We start from the raw sequence: 19,636 nt of genomic DNA, 5'->3' as shown, positions 1-19,636 counted from the left end.
ATTTTGACGATACCATCACATGACCTTTAGTCACGGCCATATTGGGAGAATCGGTGGTTCAATCTCTGAATTCTACGGAAAATGTCGCTCTCGGAGCTTTATTTCAACGTTGATAACGGTTATTTGGAAGGATTGGTAAGGGGTTTCAAAGGAGGTATCCTAACACAGACAGATTACCTGAATTTAATCCAATGCGAAACGTTAGAAGGTAAGTGAAGTGACGATGTACTCCGAACAGCCATCATAATGCACGTACGTACAATCGCACACAGGTACCAGCATCTTACATGAAACTCAATATCTGACGCCACCGGCTCAGTCAACGACAGTAACCCCTTCCATCGGTAATCTTTACACGACGATGCTTACGAGTATTTCGATTTTCGTTAAATCAGTATATGATTCCGAACATATGTAAAATATCAACGACGAAATTCACAAGTTCTCCGAAATTTATTATCACATGTCATATATTTTGTCGTTTCTCCTGAGCTGGCTGGCTACAAAGTGACGAACGCTTCAATTTGCGACCCCCCTCTCGGACGACTTTAAACCATAAATTTGTCACAGTCATATGACCGTCAAACCGTCGCTTATGTTTTGTTCAATGTAATGCCGAACTTATTAGAAAAGCTAATCGCTAAGTATGAGGTTGAGACAATTGTCACAGTTTTTACACATTATGATAGATTTCATGTATGACCGAAAGTGTTTTTGAAATTTCATTAACTTTGGATACATGTACGTCTTATCTGGCTTTGAGATGAGAAATGCATTTAGCATTAGGTAATTTATGATATCACGGTATTTTTTTCCAGATCTAAAGCTTCATTTAGCAAGTACTGATTATGGCAATTTCCTGGCAAATGAGCCGTCACCTCTTACAGTGTCTGTTATTGACGACAAGCTGAAAGAGAAATTGGTGGTTGAGTTTCAACATATTAGGAATCATGCCTATGAACCACTCTCTACATTCTTAGACTTTATAACGTAAGTGTTCAGACTGCTCCAGTAAAATACAATGAAATGTCTCCAAAGTGGCACACACTGCCTTCCCAGACTTCCCTTCAGAAAAAAACTGGTAGAATCCCAAAGTATAGAAAAGTAAAATAGATATCTCCTCTTTCCTGTCTCTTGTTTTCAAATGTAACAAAATGTGTACACATCGATCACTGTAAAAATGATACTGAAATATCCAGAAAAATCCCCAGGAAGCTTCTTGAACAAATGTATAGATTTTTTCAGGGCTGTCCAGTATGAGAGGGTAATTTGTAGGCCATCTTTTGTACAATTATATCATATGTGGAGATGATTTGTGTTGAATTTACCCTGCCCAGTGCTATATTTGATGCTACCATACTAATATGTCTACTGATAGTATTATGATCTGCTGGTACCTCCCAATTGAACTACATACTCACCCAATCAGTGTAGTATAATGTCTCTTTGTTTTACCCTCATTGGTCCCTATCATTAGCACATCAGAATAATTCAGCTCCAGTAGTTGGTTTATTCGCATTCAAGGTGACATTGATATGGAAATTTCTTCAGATCTCAGTGTTCATGAGTCCACTTTAATCAAATTTGCCTCAAAATCAGTAAAGTTTGAATCACAGACTTTTACCATCAATCCCTTTTAATTTTCACAGTTACAGTTACATGATTGATAATATCATTCTTCTAATCACCGGAACTCTACATCAACGTGCAATATCAGAATTGATCCCCAAGTGTCACCCGCTTGGTAGCTTTGAGCAGATGGAAGCAGTCAACATTGCGTCTACTCCAGCTGAACTTTACAATGCTATCCTTGTAGATACCCCACTTGGTAAGTGTTCTGTGTCAAGAGTCAAACATGTCCAAATCCATAAGCCTTTACCATAGACATATTTGAAACTCATGGATATACTGAAGATATAAAGACAGCCGTGCAATAATAGTAAAATCTGCACATGAATTGGTTTTATGGAATAAAAGTAATTTTTGCTCTCTAAAAAGTCTTACATCGCATTTGACTCATTGACCTTTGTGTTGCCTGCCACACTTTGGCTTGTAAGTTAATGAGTAGCACTGACTGTGTATAAAGGATTTCATAGTAGTTGTACTGTTGTACCTGTTCACTTTTGTGTCAATTTTTATACCGTACTTCTTTCTCAATGTTTGTGTTGTTTTTGTCGATGTCAAATCATATAAAGTTGTATTTCGTGTATTTGGTAATTTACACAATTTAAAGCTACAGTATTTTCATTCTGGTAATTGCCCTCTGTGAAGCTTGTCAGTCCCTTGACATGTCTTTACAGTAAAATTTATCGTCAAGGACAGAAAATACTTATGATCACACCCTTGGTGTTTGTAGGTTCTTGCATTTTTGCAACCGTCAAGAGCTTTTATGCGATGTTTGTTAGGATGATTTATAAGTTTGGTATCGACAAGATAAATCAATACAATAATAAATTATATTGCATGTTGTCATAACATATCAGATGTTTCTAACAGCTTTGAACATAAAAGTTCAATAAAGACTGAAGTGTGTAAGTCAGTTCATGACTTTTCCTGTTCAGAATATTCACTGTTTCATAGAGCCTAACCAACCAATTAACTGGCTTATGCCAATTTTCCCCCTCAATTTATGCAAGTTGCCTGTTGTATTTATGTTAAAATTACAGTGACATAAAACATAACAAAGAAGTTAAACTTTCAGTTTCGTGACATCAGTGAAAATATAATTACAAGGGAAGGTGATATTGATCATGAGTGTATGGCTTTCAATCCATTTAAAATCTATAATTCTGTAATCAAAGTATAAATTCTTGACAATTTTGTTTATTCTCTTACAGCTCCATTCTTCCAAGACTGCATTTCAGAACAAGATCTTGATGAGATGAACATTGAGATCATCAGAAACACACTGTACAAGGCCTACCTAGAGGGCTTCTACAAGTTCTGTAAAGGTCTTGGTGGGGCCACTGCAGATGTAATGTGTGAAGTACTTGCTGTAAGTATCAAGGTTATAAATATGTATTCTATTTTACTGTAAAAAGCTCCAACTTAACTTGTTAACCTCTATCCCCTGTAAAGAGGTCCACACTCACCATTGATAACAATAGGTTTGGGCCAAATCATAGTGGTTAAAAGGGTGAATGCACCTCCACAGCTTTAACTTAGTGTTACATGTTTCAGGTATTTTGAAAATTCTGTGGAAAAAACTTGTACATTTGTGTAAATACATAGGGGCTTATATCCCTCCACATACTGATATGTATGGGTAAGTCAGTCTGAAAGCCAAGTGAAACTTTGCAATGTACACTACAAAGTTTTATCCCCTTATATCTTCTTTATAAGTGCACCAGGAACTTTAAAGTTAGATAAGTAATGTGGTTTCTCTTTTCTGTGTTCAGTTTGAAGCAGACCGTAGAGCCATCATCATTACTATCAACTCCTTCGGCACAGAGCTGACAAAGGATGACAGAGCTAAGCTGTATCCAAGATGTGGCAGACTGTTTCCAGATGGCTTGGCAGGACTTGCCAGGGCTGATGACTATGAACAAGTTAGAGCCATTGCTGATTACTATGCTGTGAGTTGCTGCATAACTTTCAGTGTTATGTCTTTCTGTATTGTTACCAGTGAAAGAGATGGTTCTGTTTCCAACACGAGGAGACACTGTAGCAGCTTAGAAGGGGAGGGGAATTGGCATAACAAATGACAAGGTCATGGTGGATTTTTACTACTTGTGACAGTGGTACTCTGTGTTGGTTAGAACTGATTGAGAGAGCCACTGTACCATTCATTGACAGCTATCTTTCCTTTGACATAAATGAGGATAATAGAATGCCTGTTTGCTTTGTTGTTTTAGAAGAAATCGCCAATAGAACTAACACTGTGCTTGTCACACTGTTTTTACAAAGTGCATTGTGTCTCATCTCAGTGGTCACATATTTGGTGTTCGTCAACTTTAGAAAGTTAAATTTTTGGGTATTACAAGTAATATTAGATTTGCAAGCTGCTATCATTGGCTATTAGGGTTTCACTTTTGTTTTTAATTCCGTGGCAAAAAATATCAACTTGCAAAATGGCAGAATATGAGAATGTATGCCAGTGAAAAATTGATCTCATGGGACATGTTGTCTTTTGATATTGCATTTCAAACAAAAGAAATGGATACGTGCATGTAATTTGCATTACAATTTATTCAAAGATGATTGTGACGATAGTGTTCAGGCAGTACACACCGTGAATAAGCTGCCTTCAAAGACTGTCATTGAACTACATGTATAAAAAATACAGGCAAGATACATTGCTCACGTACATGTATCATGCCTGCATTACAAGACATAGCAACCAGGCTATTTATCTTTGAATTGTTCCTTCTTTTCACAGGAATACAGGCTGCTCTTTGAAGGTGCTGGTAACAATCCTGGAGACAAAACGCTGGAAGATAAATTCTTTGAGCATGAGGTGAGTGGTGTTAATGTTGATAAAAGTACATAAAAGTCACTGCTCAGAGTGTTGGTGTGGATCCAGTGTGTAGAATCTTCATGTCATGTGTGAACATTCTTCAGATGAGTGTTTTTGTCAAAGTGTGGCAACTTAGGTACATGCTGTGGGAACCCTAGTACTATTTTTAGTGTCATCTAGTATGATTGCATTGATATATGGTGGGAACCTGGCAATATATTTGGGGACCCACAATAAAATGTACGTAGGTACCACCTTTGACAAAACTGTGTGTGGATCAATGATACCGTAATTATGTGTAGAGGGAGACAGCTGCTATTTGTTTACTACTGTTGGCAGGCAATATTCCTTTCAATGTATTCATAAGAATCTTATACTTTGTGTGTTATGTAATCTTTTGTAAAGTGTCTCTGTCGCACACTATTGTTCCTATATTTACTGTATGAATCATAATAATTAATTTCATTTCAATCAAGATCCCTGTCCAACATAAAACTATATTTGTTTTTCACACTGAGCCTGTAATGTAATCAATATCTACTTCAATCCATAAGTAGTTGTGAAACAAAAATCAAGGAAATGTTTTTCCAGAAATTAGGGTCTAGCAATTTTGATATTGCTACGATATACTAAATGCTTCAGAAATTATGATTTGACAGTTATTTTGACTTGGCCATATGGTTAGTCAATGTTTTATTGCCTACTTTAGTCACATCAAGCTGTAATTTTTATTTCATTCACGTTTTTTTTTCATTATTCAAACCCTTCTTTCTTTTTTCCCCTCATGCAGGTTAAACTGAATGTGTATGCCTTCCTTCAGCAGTTCCATTTTGGAATCTTCTATGCATGGGTCAAATTGAAGGAACAGGAATGCAGGAACATTGTGTGGATTGCCGAGTGCATTGCACAGGGCCAGCGAGGAAAAATTGACAGCTACATTCAGATTCTTGAATAAACATACCCCTCCCAAACCATGCCTGTTAAAATGTTAAATGGACAGTTTCAGTTACAAAAAGACAATTACGGTCAATCCACAAGGAGAGTATTGTAGGGGTAGTCCTATTTGACATTTGTGTTATGTCATCAATGGCAGGAAGTATTTTGTGTTCAGTGTATTGATAGCATACAAAAACGGTGTATAGTCTTATCAAAGAAATCATGTGTGGACAAAATATTGCTGTCCAGACGTGATCACTTGATGAAATATTCATATTACTAGATTTAAAATTGTACTTGAAAGGAAATTACAGGACATATGTTTAATTATGTATTCAACATGAAATCATGAATCAAATTATTTTTATGCCAGATGAGAAAAGTTTCTCTATTCATACTATTAATATTTTCGCAATGTTTGAAGGCGGGTCGGTCGGTGTTAATAGAAGCTGAGAAATTCCCTCTTCCCTTCAGATCAACTGTCTTAAATCAAAGGTACTGTAGTGAAGAGGTGTGGAGTTTCTTGATACATGTTCTTGCCTTTAAAAAGTTAAAGCAGAGCAATTGTTCCATATGTATGACAATATGTTACCCTTAACTGATGGAGTATTATTTCTGTGTTATCAGCAAACACAAGCTATGCATTGGTAAAATTACTGGCCCATATTTAAAAAGAGATACGAAGTTGTAGTAAGACTGTAAATAGTTTACAGAAATTTGAAAACTAATGATGATATTTTAGATGCATAAGTGAGGCAGTGTGTGTCTATGCGATAGATGAGTCTTAATGTTGTAATATAAGTAAGATTACAAGTGTAAATGTATGTTTAAATAAAATATTCTTTCAAGTGTGAAATGGAGATGGTAGGCCATTTTTCTGACAACCATATAATTATGTTTAAAAACTGTTTACAGTAGCACCTGTATTATATATATATTCTGTAAAAAATTCTTCAATTTGCCCAATGTAAGTTACATTTGTGCTTGTGTGGTGGCCAAACTCCGCATAATACAATTTCTGTGGTGGATAGTTTTAAAATTTCTTTGTTCTTTATGTCATTTGTGACAATATGTCTCCAATTGAACATGATCAGTTATGTACCATAGGTAGTACTGGTGGTGTTGCAAGTCTGAACGTGCCAATAAAGAACTCTATCAATTTTAAATGAAACTGTTATACTGAGATTTTGTTGGCATTTCTGGTCTTGCATAACCAATCTGCAGTCTGCATGAGCTCCATTATACTATTATTTCACTTGCTATGTGAATACAATTTTAATGTATTTTGGACATGCTACTTTTTACACACTCCCCCAGTAACTAGTCTGTATAATTTGATGTGTTGGTGAACGTTTGTTGACAAGATGAAGTTTCAGAAAAATGTAATGATGTAAAAAGTGGTAAATGTCTAATGCTGCTGATGTTGTATGGTGTTCACCGTTAATTGCTGCAAATCTGAATAAAAACATAAACACTGTCAAATCAGATCCTGTGTCACTGCAGTCACATTTTTCTCAAAAAAAAAATTCAAAGATACATTTTTCTCTAAAAAAATTCAAAGATACACTTGAATGGAGCTTAGTGCAACTCATATCATTGCTTAAACCATATAAAGTGTATAGTTCCTTTAAATTACCCCTCGAAGATTTCATGTTATATTGGATGTATACCCAAATTGCAAATATATTCTCAAAACAATAACATTTGTGTTTGAATACTCTCTGAATGGCAAACTGAGCATTGTGTACGTACTGGTAAATGTACGTTCAGCACCCAAGTGATGTTCAATGTTCACGGTTTTCTGGCAGTTATCATCATGAAAACCAGAGAATACAGTCTTTCCATTGTGTCCAGTTTCCATTTTTTATCCGACACCCTGCAACAATTTTCTGACACCTGAATCGACTGCTTCAGGATTTCGCAAGTAGAGTCCAACCTATTTTTAATACGCCGCCGAAATTTTCTCAAGTGTAGCGCCCCCAGGCGTTAATTTTTGAGCAAACAAAAGAATCCAACAATTTGCCGTTGATGGAAGCATGGCACCAGGTACTCGTACACGAGATGTTATTTGCAAGGAAATCTCCAGGTGAACGACAAATGAAATATCGTACATGAATTAAGTATCATAATGTAGCTTTTTGGCTGTGCTGGCCGTTTATTTTCTTATTCTCGTCAAAAGACTCGTGACAAACCATCGTATTTGTGAACGAGGTCGAAAGGAAACGTAATACGCATGCGCATTCACCCGTTAGCAACATAGCCAGAAGAAGCAAAATCAGATTGTCAACATGGTGAGCAATAATACTAAATTTTTCCTTCTTTATCCACTTATCATCTTTCAAACCAGTGTCGGATTCATTTATAGTTACTAGACAATAAGCGCGGAGACAAACACTTCTAATCATAGAACAGTAGAGGCTTATTTTCATGTTGTGCAGTTTTCCGTAGTTGATCTCGTACTTGGGCGAGTCCTGTCTGTTTGTAGTTCCTACCTGTCAACAGCACACATTCACATAGTAAAACCGTCATTGCATGATTTTTCCATTTTTATTGCGACAGGCCGAGATTGAAGAAACGCTTAAGAGGATCCAGTTACACAAAGGTGTGATTGGCATCATCGTAGTCAATGCTGAAGGTGAGGGAAAATGTGTTTGCAACCAAACATGATAATTCGAAGATCAAGGAACGAAGTCGAAATTGTGCAAATTTATTGGTTTTTGTAACAACATTCATGCCTTAGTAACATGAGCAAACTTCAGCAGCATCATTTGGATCAATTTTATCGACTGAAACCGAGCATTGTCCAGCCACAGTATGTTTGATGACATGCTGTGTGAAGGTTCGGTTAACAGTGGTTGTGAGACTTTCATGTAACTTGTAAGGTCACCAGTGTGCCATCAAGTTTTTAAGATTTCCAAACTAGTTGAGTCAATTTGGGAATTATTGGAAATTTCCTTGAGTTACTCTCATACTAAGACGTGTAATGTGTAAAAGACTCTTGTGTCAGAGAGAAAAATTTTGAGGTAGTGCCAGTGGCACATCAAAGTAGTGTAGAGGGCTCAATGCAATATTGGTAGCTCCATGCTGTGATACAGTGATGTTAAATGAAAACAAAGCAGTTTGCTGCACAAACTAGAAAGTGTTTTCCCCTTTCTGACCTTGTTAATGGGCATATAAATAACATTTTTGTAAATGTCAATTTTATCCCCAGGAATTCCGATCCGTACGACATTAGATAACTCAACGACAGTTCAGTACTCTGGTCTTATTCACCAGTTGACAGCCAAAGCCAGGAGTACCGTCAGAGACATCGACCCACAGAATGATCTTACCTTCTTGAGAGTAAGATCAAAGAAGCATGAAATTATGGTCGCACCAGGTACAGTATTTATGATACATCCAGGAAACCAATGTTGAAGAGGCTTTTGAATATTGCTTCACCTGAAAATTTTCTACTGGCAAAAGTGCTTCTATTGATAATGTATTTTTTTTGTGAAACCGAAAAATTGAGATAAAAAATAGGATGAAAAGCGTTTATATTCCCAGTTTTATCCTGTATTTCCAGTTTTAATTGTGGAGATCAGATTGGTTTTCTCCTGTAACTCTCACTAGTACAGTGTTTTTTACCTTTTTGAAGGTATTTTTGTGTGTTTGAGTTTTGTGAAGTTTAAGACTACACAACTATAGATTGACCAACTGAAAGAGCAAGTGAAGCAAGTGTACCCCATAGGATTATGTTGATATGTAACATCATTGAGTATCTCTTCCTACCCTTCATTACAGACAAGGAATACCTCCTGATTGTCATCCAGAATCCAAAGGATTGAATTGCTGCCCATGCCTTCAACACCATCAAACTTATCAGTCATTTGACACATTTAGCATTACTCATCCAATGCGTCTGACATGCCTAATCAATCTGGTATGCTTATTTTATTTGTATATACATGAATACAAAAAAAATGAAAATTTTGATTACTTCCAGTTCTGTAGGCAGCATTTTTAGCATTTCGGTTATTCCTTTTGTCAAATCTTCCGGTTGCATTGTCATGTGACTAGTTGTAGTCCGTATTTAAGTATTTTACAGTTATATGACACACTGTAACTTCATAGAAAATATCAATTCTTCTTGGTTATGTATTTCATTTCATTAATAAAGATATGTGTTCTCTATTTGTGCTTATTGTGTTTTGTATTTATTATAAAGGTGTGACATGTGTTCAGGAATATGTGAACTTCAAAAGGCCATAGCCAAGATATGTTGATGGTCACTACCTGTTTGTAACCTCTCCTTTGACCTCCATCTGATTACAAACACAAGTCACAAACGATTAACAAATGTCTTGTTCAAAGTTTTTAGGAAGGTATAAACATCAATTGAAGGGATGATAAGACGAGCCAGTGGTATCATGGATGAATAAAAACTTTATTCTTACAAATGATGAATGTTTTGTGACGTTGCATACAGTCCACCTTGATCACAATCAGCCACCATTTATGATATGAGACCCACCATGATGGCTTGGGAACAGTGCTATTTTCTGATACAGATTCACAATGCATGTCAGAGTAATCTTCAATGGAACACACCACAAAATTTATATAGTAAAGGAGGTTGTAGTTCAACAAGCATTATACATGCAAAGGTAGAGGCACTACATTTTCTCCAGTGGTGGTCAGTGGCCAGTGATATGCTTACATAACAGAAGTGGATTCACAATCAATGCTGGCTGACTGACTGCAAAACTTGGGAATGTTAACTGTAGTAGTTAGCACCAAGATGCATCCTGAGTCAGAGTTGAGGTTTGGTTAAAATGGACATAATTCCAAAATAGATATAAAGTAAGGTTGAAAAATGGTCAAAATAGAGAAATATAGGGAACAATAAATATCTTATTTGTTATAAGTTTGTATCTTAGGTAGAAATAATGTAACATTTTTATTTGCAATATCTGTAATTTTCTCTTTTCAGCGACTTTTACTCTGTTGCCTTTTAGCATAAAAAAATCCTTTTCAGTGACTGCAGAATGCCAGATTTAGTTAAATTTGATTTGCAGATTCTTAAAGGTGTTGTTCATATTGTATATCTATTAAAATAAATCGGGATGCCCTGCAGTAAACTGTAGTCGTAGTCAAGCCTTGATGTAACAAACACATGAATCAATAGTATGGCTGTATCGTCAGTGAGATATTTTCTTATTTTGCTGATGTTCGTTGTATGGAAATAAGCTGATCTGTAGGTCTTAGAGTAAAGATGATCCCTTCTTGGATCCTGAAATGGTGATGACCACATCATAGTTTGCTCCCCTACTCTCAAGCTATATTGGAGAACCATTTTATTTTGAGCGGGGCTGGTGAAGTATCTTATGAAGCTACATGTTCTGTAATGGCTTGAGAAAAAAAATAGATTTACAATAGCAAAATAATTGCTGTCACATAACAATACAAATTGCCGCCAAACGTGTTTCCTCCACCCAGAGATATCAAATGCTTTTCCCCTAAAAAATGAACATCCCTACACATGGCATGGCATACAAGTCTAGGATTAGATCCTGGAGGTTCAAGGTCAATATATGAATTAAGTAAATTCAATTGAATATATTAATGTGAAGGTTAAAGGTGAAACTGCAGTTTGTGTAGTTCTCTTCATTTGAAATGTTGGGAAAATAGTCACAATTTTAGACTCATTTAGCGTAAAAGCTGAGGAAATTACCAAGAAGTATCACTCTACAGAGGCCCTTGGTGCCTGTCATAATTTAAAGATCGTTTTGGGTGGCACATAGAAGGGTCAATGCAGTTACTCTGTAAAAGTAAATTGGTATTTTCAAATATGTTTTTGCAAAATGTATAAAAGAGAGATGAGATTCGCCTTCTATTATTATGTAACACAATTATAATGCATTTTTTACTATTTATAGTACAGACAAAATTCATAATCTGAATAAAAGTAAATTTGATAAACATTATTGTTCCCATAGTCATCGTACAGGGGTACTTACTTATATAGATTTGGTCATACCCATGCGTGCGTGCATCCATTCACGCAAATTTCTCAGAGATGCCTGGAGAACTTTGTTCAAAGATTACTCTCATACATACATACCTTGATTTGTTTTTCGATTTGATCCAGTATGACCATGTGACAGCCATTTTATTGATAGAAGTGGGGACTATGTAACTGACAATAACTTTGGAAAAGAGCAGTTTCTGGAGTGATTACACTAAATTTGATGAAACTTTGTACAAATGTTGGTCACACAGAGCTCTAATAACAAACAATGGAGGTATGTAAGGGTAGCTCAAACCCCCAACTGGGACTGCCAACTGGGACTCCCAGTTGGCTTAAAATGCACTCTGGGACCGGTCCCAGTTCGCTTCTGGAACCGGTCCCAGAAGCCAACTGGGACCGGTCCCAGTTGGCCTCTAGGACCGGTCCCAGAAGCCAACTGGGACCGGTCCCAGAAGCGTAGCTCGACGTAACTGGGACCATTATGATTGCGGGGAAATGCACTTGTATCAAATGAACTGTACCATGGAGGTAAGGTACCTCCATGCTGTAATGACGAAACCATAATATTGATGGGAAAGAAGTTTCCCATCCCACTGTATGCCTTTTGTAGCAATTGTATATGCACTAGTTTTATTCATATTCTCTGTGCTGTTGTGAAAATTATGTGTGTTTTTTGTGTGGGAAAGCTAAAATCTCCCAGTTTCATTCTAGGACAGTCACGTCTCATTTCAATTCTGGGACTCGTAGTTCCATAGAGCTATGACAGACATACAGACTGAAATAGAAAACACTGAGACAGCATATGCTACATAGCTACTAGCTGTCAATGAAGTTTTGAAGCAGTGCATGTTGTTAACTTGTATGTTCAAAACCCTTTGTCTTAAAATGTAATGGGACTATTATCACCTCATTGATGTCTATTTTTTCCTCGCATAACAATGAAATGATTCTGCTGTACCAGTACATGCATGCACCAATGGTTGCCCCTCTCCTATTTATGTCTATCTGTTCAGAAATATAACTAGGTCCAAATTAAGATATCACTCATATACTGCAAATGAACTGCAATTCTATTAAAACACAGTAAGTTTTCGTTAAATGTTTTGTTTGCTGTTTTTAATGTAAATTCGAACGCCTTGATGAGTTGCTTGTCTTGCACAGTTATTTTCATCTCCTTTTTTCATCTGATTCAGTACACAGTCTCTCTATCAAGGTGATCTGTGCAGTAAGATTTCAACAAACACCATAGCACAGGACTTACTAGTGCTAAGAATGAGTACATCACAGTAAGGCCAAAGTAATCAAATTCTTTGTTTAGCGCACACTCAAATGTTTCGAAACATGAGCGGGAAGGCAGTACTAAAACACATACAAGAAAATCAAAACACGCGTTATATTTTCTTGATTATTTCCATGTAACAACATAAGTGGGTATACAAAAACCCTAGTATGTGCACACAGATGCAAAACAAAGAATTAAATTACTTTTGCCTTAGTTGGGATCTATTAAATGTGGCGTATACCTATGATTATGGCAGAGTAAAAAGATGAAATTAACAGATTGTTAGTATGAAGTACCAGTTACCGGGTTTTTTCATAGTGGTCCCAGTTCACAAATTGAATGTGTCCCTGAAGTGTACTGGGACTGATCCTGGAGGCCAACTGGGACTGGTCCCAGAGTCAATTTTGAAGCCAACTGGCCAGGACTGGTCCTGGAAGCCAATTGGGACCGGTCCTGGAAGCCAACTGGGACTGGTCCTGGAAGCCAACTGGGACCGGTCCCAGTTCGCTTCTGGGAACGGTCCCAGTTCGCTTCTGGGACCGGTCCCAGAGTGCATTTTAAGCCAACTGGGAGTCCCAGTTGGCGGTCCCAGTTAAGGGTTTGAGCTACCCTTACGTACCTGAACAATGGCATAATAGTATTGTGTCAATTAATTTCTAGTGTGCATATTTGATGAATTTTGCAATTCTGCAATACTGCAGCAAAATTGATGATAATTTGTAAAGATCTTTACCACAGTTCTATAATACTGTACAAAGACACTTGAGTGTCATGCGAATTACTTGCTCATTTGCATATTTAATGAACTTTCCTAAACAGTGTGCAATGTCCAGAAATACTGCATGAAATATGATGAAACATGGTACAGATGTTGATCTCTCAGTACTGTAATACTGTGCGTAGACATTAAGCAGTATCATGTCAATTAATTGCTAATTTGCATATTTTATGAATTTCCTAATTAGAGTGATTTGTCAAGAAATAATGCATCCAATTTGATGAAACATACTGATATTGATCTTCAAGTAGTGTAATGGCATGGAAAGGTATGTAGCAGTATCACGTCAATTAACTGCTGATTTGCATATGTATGAATTTTCATCATTAGGCTGATATGTCAAGAAATAGTTCATCAAATTTCATGAAACTTGGTATAGATGTTGAGCTCATATTGTTTTAAATGTTAATAAAGACATTTATCAGTGTCATATTAATTAATTTTTAATTTGCATATTTAACCCTTTTCCTGCCAAGTTCATATTTCACCATCAGGTCAAGTTTGTGAAATCTAATGAAGCACAATATATCCCAATTGGTGCATTTTAACAAAAAATCAAATATTTGAAGGCCCCTGAAATCACAGATACTGTAAACATGTTTTTTATGGACCAAAGCTGTTGGAACAGACCTGTAACCTCCACAAATGTAATAATCTCCACAAATGTAATATCAACCACAATTGTAATAAAATGCACCCATAAATGTAATATCACCCATAAATGTAACAAAAATCAACCATAAATGTAATAAATGGTAACCATAAATGTAATAAAAAAAACACCCATGAATGTAATACTTATCAACCATAAATGTAATAAAATTAATCTATTTTGTCGTTGCAATTGAGGAATTAGCCCTTAAATATTGATCTATGTAATAAGGAAAGCAACTCCACACATTATTCATTTCTTAATTGTTTGCGTTTAGTGTTTTTTGCATATTTGAAAGTGTATTTTACGTTTCCCTGTTTTGTGTACAGAACTGATTGGCAATGGCTAGACACAGCTGTAATGTGAATGTCAGTGCAGTCTCTACACCAGAGTGGGGAAGACTGTATAACACTACGATCCTTTAACGCCGTTTTTCGAAAATTGCCGTACTTTCTTAATCAATTGCCTCAAATTCGTCTTCAGTGGATAAATTGTGTGGAATAATCAATAGATTATCTGTATTCCTATGTTGTCCCACTTGAAGTTTGTTCCTTCACTAGGGATGCCAGGATGTCTAATTTTGTTCTACTGTGTTCATGTAGTGTTCGTATTGTTTTTTACTAGATTGAAATATATGTTCTTGTCAACATGTTTTGTGTCGTAAGTTTCTGTTATAAGGTTTTATATTTCTCTGTTATTTGTTCTGAGTCATCTGTCATAAACTTTGTGTGGTATCACAGGTTGACGAGTTATTTTGACGCTTCCTTATTATGTAATTATCAGTGTCTAGAACTGCTGTTCCACTTCCATTATCTAATGGTTTGATCAGTACCTCGCTGTTTTCTGATAGCGTTCTCAAAGTATTCTATTCTGTGTTTCGGAAAGGAAACCTAGTTTCAGGAAAGTATGCAATAACATTACACTAGTCTTATTAAAGTTATTATTTACTCAGGGCATTGATAAACAAATGATCACATATGCAAGTTCAAGTTTATTACATTTATGGTTGAGTTTTATTACATTTATGATTAATTTGTTTATTATTATTATTATTAATCTTAATTTAAACTCGATAATTCCATAGGTGAAACACCTCTTTTCGTGGAGGTCGAATAGACAAAAGAAAGTCATAATACACTTTACAGCACAAACATGAAAACACAAAAAACACAGAAGTACAAATACATATAAAAAAATAGCGTCAATGACACTGTAGCTCCCATCCTGGACTATTTAGTGTTTGTTCTCTGGTCAGATATTTGAACATGTGTGAAAGGGATAAAGTGCATGAAGTGAAAATACTTAAATGTAATGTACTGGAGACAGTGAAATATGTTTAATGTAATTATTCAGAATATAAAATGGAAAAAATACAGAATTAGATATATCGAATACTGTGATACAACCATTAACTCAACAAGTCATTGACAATGACATAGTCCCCACTTGTAATAGGAGTATTAGTCTTGATGGGGCAGGAAAATGTGGTCATTAAGAAGTATCACTGGAGTGTATATGTTGAGATCTATGGGCACATAGGTCTATGTCGTTGTTCGGAATTTGAAACACATGAGGCATGTCTATGTGTTATGGACAAATATGTATATTTGAGGTCAAAGGTCACAGAGGTCATGTGACATTTTGTCAAAAAAATTGTATTGCTAAGTTATCCCTATATACCAAAAATCAGACCTCTAGCTCTATTGGCTCGCTCAAAATTAGATATGCACATAATTAATGAGGTACAATATGTGGCGTCATAAGGTGTCCCATCATACCATATATGAAGGGTGAAGCACTTGTGGTTACCGAGTTATGGACAAATATGTATATTTGAGGTCAAAGGTCACAGAGGTCATGTGACATTTTGGAAAAAAAATTGTATTGCTAAGTTATCCCTATATACCAAAAATCAGACCTCTAGCTCTATTGGCTCGCTCAAAATTAGATATGCACATAATTAATGAGGTACAATATGTGGCGTCATAAGGTGTCCCATCATACCATATATGAAGGCTGTAGCACTTGTGGTTACTGAGTTATAGACAAATATGTATATTTGAGGTCAAAGGTCACCGAGGTCACGTGACATTTTGGAAAAAAAAATGTTTTGCTAAGTTATCCCTATATACCAAAAATCAGACCTCTAGCTCTATTGGCTCGCTCAAAATTAGATATGCGCATAATTAATGAGGTACAATATGTGGCGTCATCAGCTGTCCCATCATACCATACATGAAGGCTGTAGCACTTGTGGTTACTGAGTTATGGACAAATATGTATATTTGGGGTCAAAGGTCACAGAGGTCACGTTACATTTTGGAAAAAAAATTGTATTGCTAAGTTATCCCTATATACCAAAAATCACACCTCTAGCTCTATTGGCTCGCTCAAAATTAGATATGTGCATAATTAATGAGGTACAATATGTGGCGTCATAAGGTGTCCCATCATACCATACATGAAGGCTGTAGCACTTGTGGTTACTGAGTTATGGACAAATATGTATATTTGAGGTCAAAGGTCACCGAGGTCACGTGACATTTTGTCAAAAAAATTGTTTTGCTAAGTTATCCCTATACACCAAAAATCAGGCGTCTAGCTCTATTGGCTCGCTCAAAATTAGATATGTGCATAATTAATGAGGTACAATATGTGGCGTCATAAGGTGTCCCATCATACCATATATATAGGGTGGTAGCACTTGTGGTTACTGAGTTATGGACAAATATGTATATTTGAGATCAAAGGTCATCAAGGTCACATGACATTTTGTCAAAATACCCAAGATATCTGTGTGAACGGATAGACTAACGGATGGACGAACAGACAGACATGACCCAATCTATAAGCTCACTGGACTTCATCTGTGGGGACTAAAAATTTGTGTCACTGCATCCTTTTTGCAATATGAATACGATGAGAAACTAAATTTTTATTTTTCGTGGCCTTATACATGGGAGTCTATGGAGATCTGCCTTATACATGGGAGTCTATGGACGTGTAAACTAAAAATATGCAAATTTCACCACGATTTGCCCAAATTTGGGAAAGGTCACTCCTATGCACTTCCATACCAAGTTTCAAATCAATCGGACTTGTGGTTTCAGAGCAGGAGATTTTTTGACCAAAAATGGGAGAAAATTACAAAAAAATTCATGAAAAATAGCAAGTCCAAGATACTGACCCAAGATGTGCACAATCATTTCATGTCAGCCCAAAGTACTTACATGCTAATTTTTCATGTAATCTGCTCAGTGGTTATTGAGTTTTTTCAATTTTGACTGTTTTTACATTTTTTCACTTAATTTGCATATTTTTGGCAATGACAACTTCATTTGAACAAAATCTCATCTACAGCCCATCATCCATGTACACACCAAATATCAAGATGAAATCTACAGCGGTTTTGGAGTTTTTGATGTTGACGGACAGACATTCAGACATACAGACATACAGACACACAGACATTTCCCTAGCCTATAAGAATAGCTTCCATTGCCATATATACATATGGCTATGGGAGCTAAAAACTACGAAAAGGCATCAGACAAGTAAGTATTATACAAAAAGTTGTTACAAGATTTCTTAAAACTAGTCAGTGACTCAGAGTCCCTCATTGATTTGGGGAGATTGTTATATTCATCCACACCCACAACTGACAAGGTGTTCTGATAAAGAAGTGTACGTGCTTTGGGAACTTTAAGGAGGTTCAGATTGGAAGAACGAAGTGATCTGGAAGGGATGTAATTATTGAACATTACATTTGTGGTTGCGAGTTGTTACATAAATGGTTGACTATTTTATTACATTTGTGGTTGATTTTATTACAATTGTGGTTGATATTACATTTGTGGAGATTTTTACATTTGTGGAGGTTATAAGACCAAGCAAATGAGAGGAAATACGTATGGTTGTGGCTCAATACCACTTTTCACTGAGTTGGCTGATGGGGAAGTGATACAATCTTGCAAGTCAAGGGTTAGTGAACTTTTACTTTCCTAATTAGAGTGATATGTCCGGAAATACTGCATCAAGGCTCACCACTAGTAAATGTACATATACCACATATGGGAGCAAAAAACAAAACAAAACAAAACAAAATAAATAACAAAAAACCAGGGCACACATTTGTCCAATCAAAATCTGCATGAAATTTATTCAAATTGAACATAAACAGGTCAAAATAATTTAAATCAAAAGACAAGCTCTATTCAGTTTTATGAAATTATTACATTGCCATGATTTATAAAGAGAATCTCTCTGAATAAAGGTACCATGCCACAGAATACGCCATCATAAAGTATCCTCCTGTGTAACAGGCAGGTTCATATTGTCTCCATGTCTAACTTGCCATTCCAACAACAACGTTCAACATGTAAATGTTCAAGTGGACGCTGAGGGATGTGTGAAGATTGCAAATACTGTCTTGGAGGCATCGTATCTTATCTAGTGTCATTGTGAAACTTAAACTTTTTTGTCTTTTTGTAACTTTATTACTACCCTATACAATGAAAGGAGTTAAGAAAGTTAGCCATGCTTTTCATGTTTCTTACAATTCAACAAACACAAATAACATGATGGGTAATAGAACAATAAACTGTATAAGTTTTTCCCTCTCAATCTCTCAATGGCAACAATCACAGATATTAAACAATAGCTGGTATTTTAATAAATCACACTTATCCCACAAGAATCTAATATAAAAAAAACAAGTTAAATATTGTCTGCTGCCTCAGGAACCGATTCTGACCTCACATATCTTATAGTTTTTTTCTGATCTCCCACTTGAACTGGCTCATTTTAAAGCCCTTGGAGTACAAAAAAAATTCAGTCTTGGTTTCTTGAAAGTGTAATTTTTCCAACCAAAATTTTAGTGCAACATTTTACCAATTTTTATGAGTTTTCCTGTAAATCTTTTGATAATTTTGGACCAAACAGATATCACATTTCATTATCTACAGCTTTTCATCAAAATTTTCTAAAAAATACCGCAATTATACGGTGTCGCTCACATTTGATCAGAATTGGTACATACAAATATGGGTACGAAAGATCAACAATAAATGTTTCTATCTGTTCAGTGCACGAAAATTCTACGCTGATGTTATGACAATGATTTTTGCACAGTACAACCAGAAAAACAACAAGAAATATTTAAACCAGAAAAAACAAGAATGACAAACGTAAATAAGGTCTGAAACTTTAGGTACAGGGGGTCAACTTTAGCAACATGCATAGCAGAAAGGCAGCTAGCCCCCTTACTGCCTTAGTTTGACCATAGACGGTCTTCCTAACCCCCCTCTACTGAAGGTCTTTCCTCTCCCCTCCAACTCTCTACGGCTACTGGTTGACCAGGTCTATTAATATGTAACAGTTCAATGACAATGACAGGAAATGACTCAAGTCAGTGGAGTAAGCCTGTTTCAAGCCTGTTTCAGAATTTCGCTTTTTCTTACCTCATTTGCACATTTTTGACACTGATGTGTTCATTTGAACAAATTCACATCTCAACCCCTACA

The 19,636-nt window shown here is 36.1% G+C and overlaps 2 protein-coding genes across 2 annotated transcripts; both read left to right on the top strand.

Annotated features, from left to right (window-relative positions):
* The first annotated feature begins 12 nt into the window (after positions 1 to 12).
* On the top strand, positions 13 to 6,877 carry LOC139148289 (V-type proton ATPase subunit d 1). The gene is made up of 7 exons (XM_070719648.1): positions 13 to 208; positions 819 to 990; positions 1,650 to 1,828; positions 2,838 to 2,995; positions 3,399 to 3,575; positions 4,379 to 4,456; positions 5,247 to 6,877. Exons 1-7 carry the CDS (start codon positions 82 to 84, stop codon positions 5,409 to 5,411), a joined length of 1,056 nt encoding a protein of 351 aa, XP_070575749.1. The 5' UTR covers positions 13 to 81; the 3' UTR covers positions 5,412 to 6,877.
* Positions 6,878 to 7,545: 668 nt separating this feature from the next.
* Positions 7,546 to 9,565, top strand: LOC139148292 (dynein light chain roadblock-type 2). The gene is made up of 4 exons (XM_070719651.1): positions 7,546 to 7,683; positions 7,952 to 8,027; positions 8,604 to 8,771; positions 9,176 to 9,565. Exons 1-4 carry the CDS (start codon positions 7,681 to 7,683, stop codon positions 9,217 to 9,219), a joined length of 291 nt encoding a protein of 96 aa, XP_070575752.1. The 5' UTR covers positions 7,546 to 7,680; the 3' UTR covers positions 9,220 to 9,565.
* The last annotated feature ends 10,071 nt before the right edge of the window (positions 9,566 to 19,636 follow it).

Source organism: Ptychodera flava, chromosome 13 (assembly GCF_041260155.1).
Source record: "Ptychodera flava strain L36383 chromosome 13, AS_Pfla_20210202, whole genome shotgun sequence".
Taxonomy (NCBI): domain Eukaryota; kingdom Metazoa; phylum Hemichordata; class Enteropneusta; family Ptychoderidae; genus Ptychodera; species Ptychodera flava.
Note: the sequence above shows the minus strand (reverse complement) of the source record. Positions and strands in the feature narration are given on the sequence as shown.

Excerpts from the sequence above, each read along its gene's own strand:
- LOC139148289 (XM_070719648.1), top strand. The coding sequence starts at position 82 with ATGTCGCTCTCGGAGCTTTATTTCAACGTTGATAACGGTTATTTGGAA. Across the intron at positions 1,829-2,837 it reads CCTTGTAGATACCCCACTTG|CTCCATTCTTCCAAGACTGC; the intron begins GTAAGTGTTCTG and ends ATTCTCTTACAG. Across the intron at positions 4,457-5,246 it reads ATAAATTCTTTGAGCATGAG|GTTAAACTGAATGTGTATGC; the intron begins GTGAGTGGTGTT and ends CCCCTCATGCAG.
- LOC139148292 (XM_070719651.1), top strand. Across the intron at positions 8,028-8,603 it reads CATCGTAGTCAATGCTGAAG|GAATTCCGATCCGTACGACA; the intron begins GTGAGGGAAAAT and ends TTTTATCCCCAG. Across the intron at positions 8,772-9,175 it reads TGAAATTATGGTCGCACCAG|ACAAGGAATACCTCCTGATT; the intron begins GTACAGTATTTA and ends CCTTCATTACAG.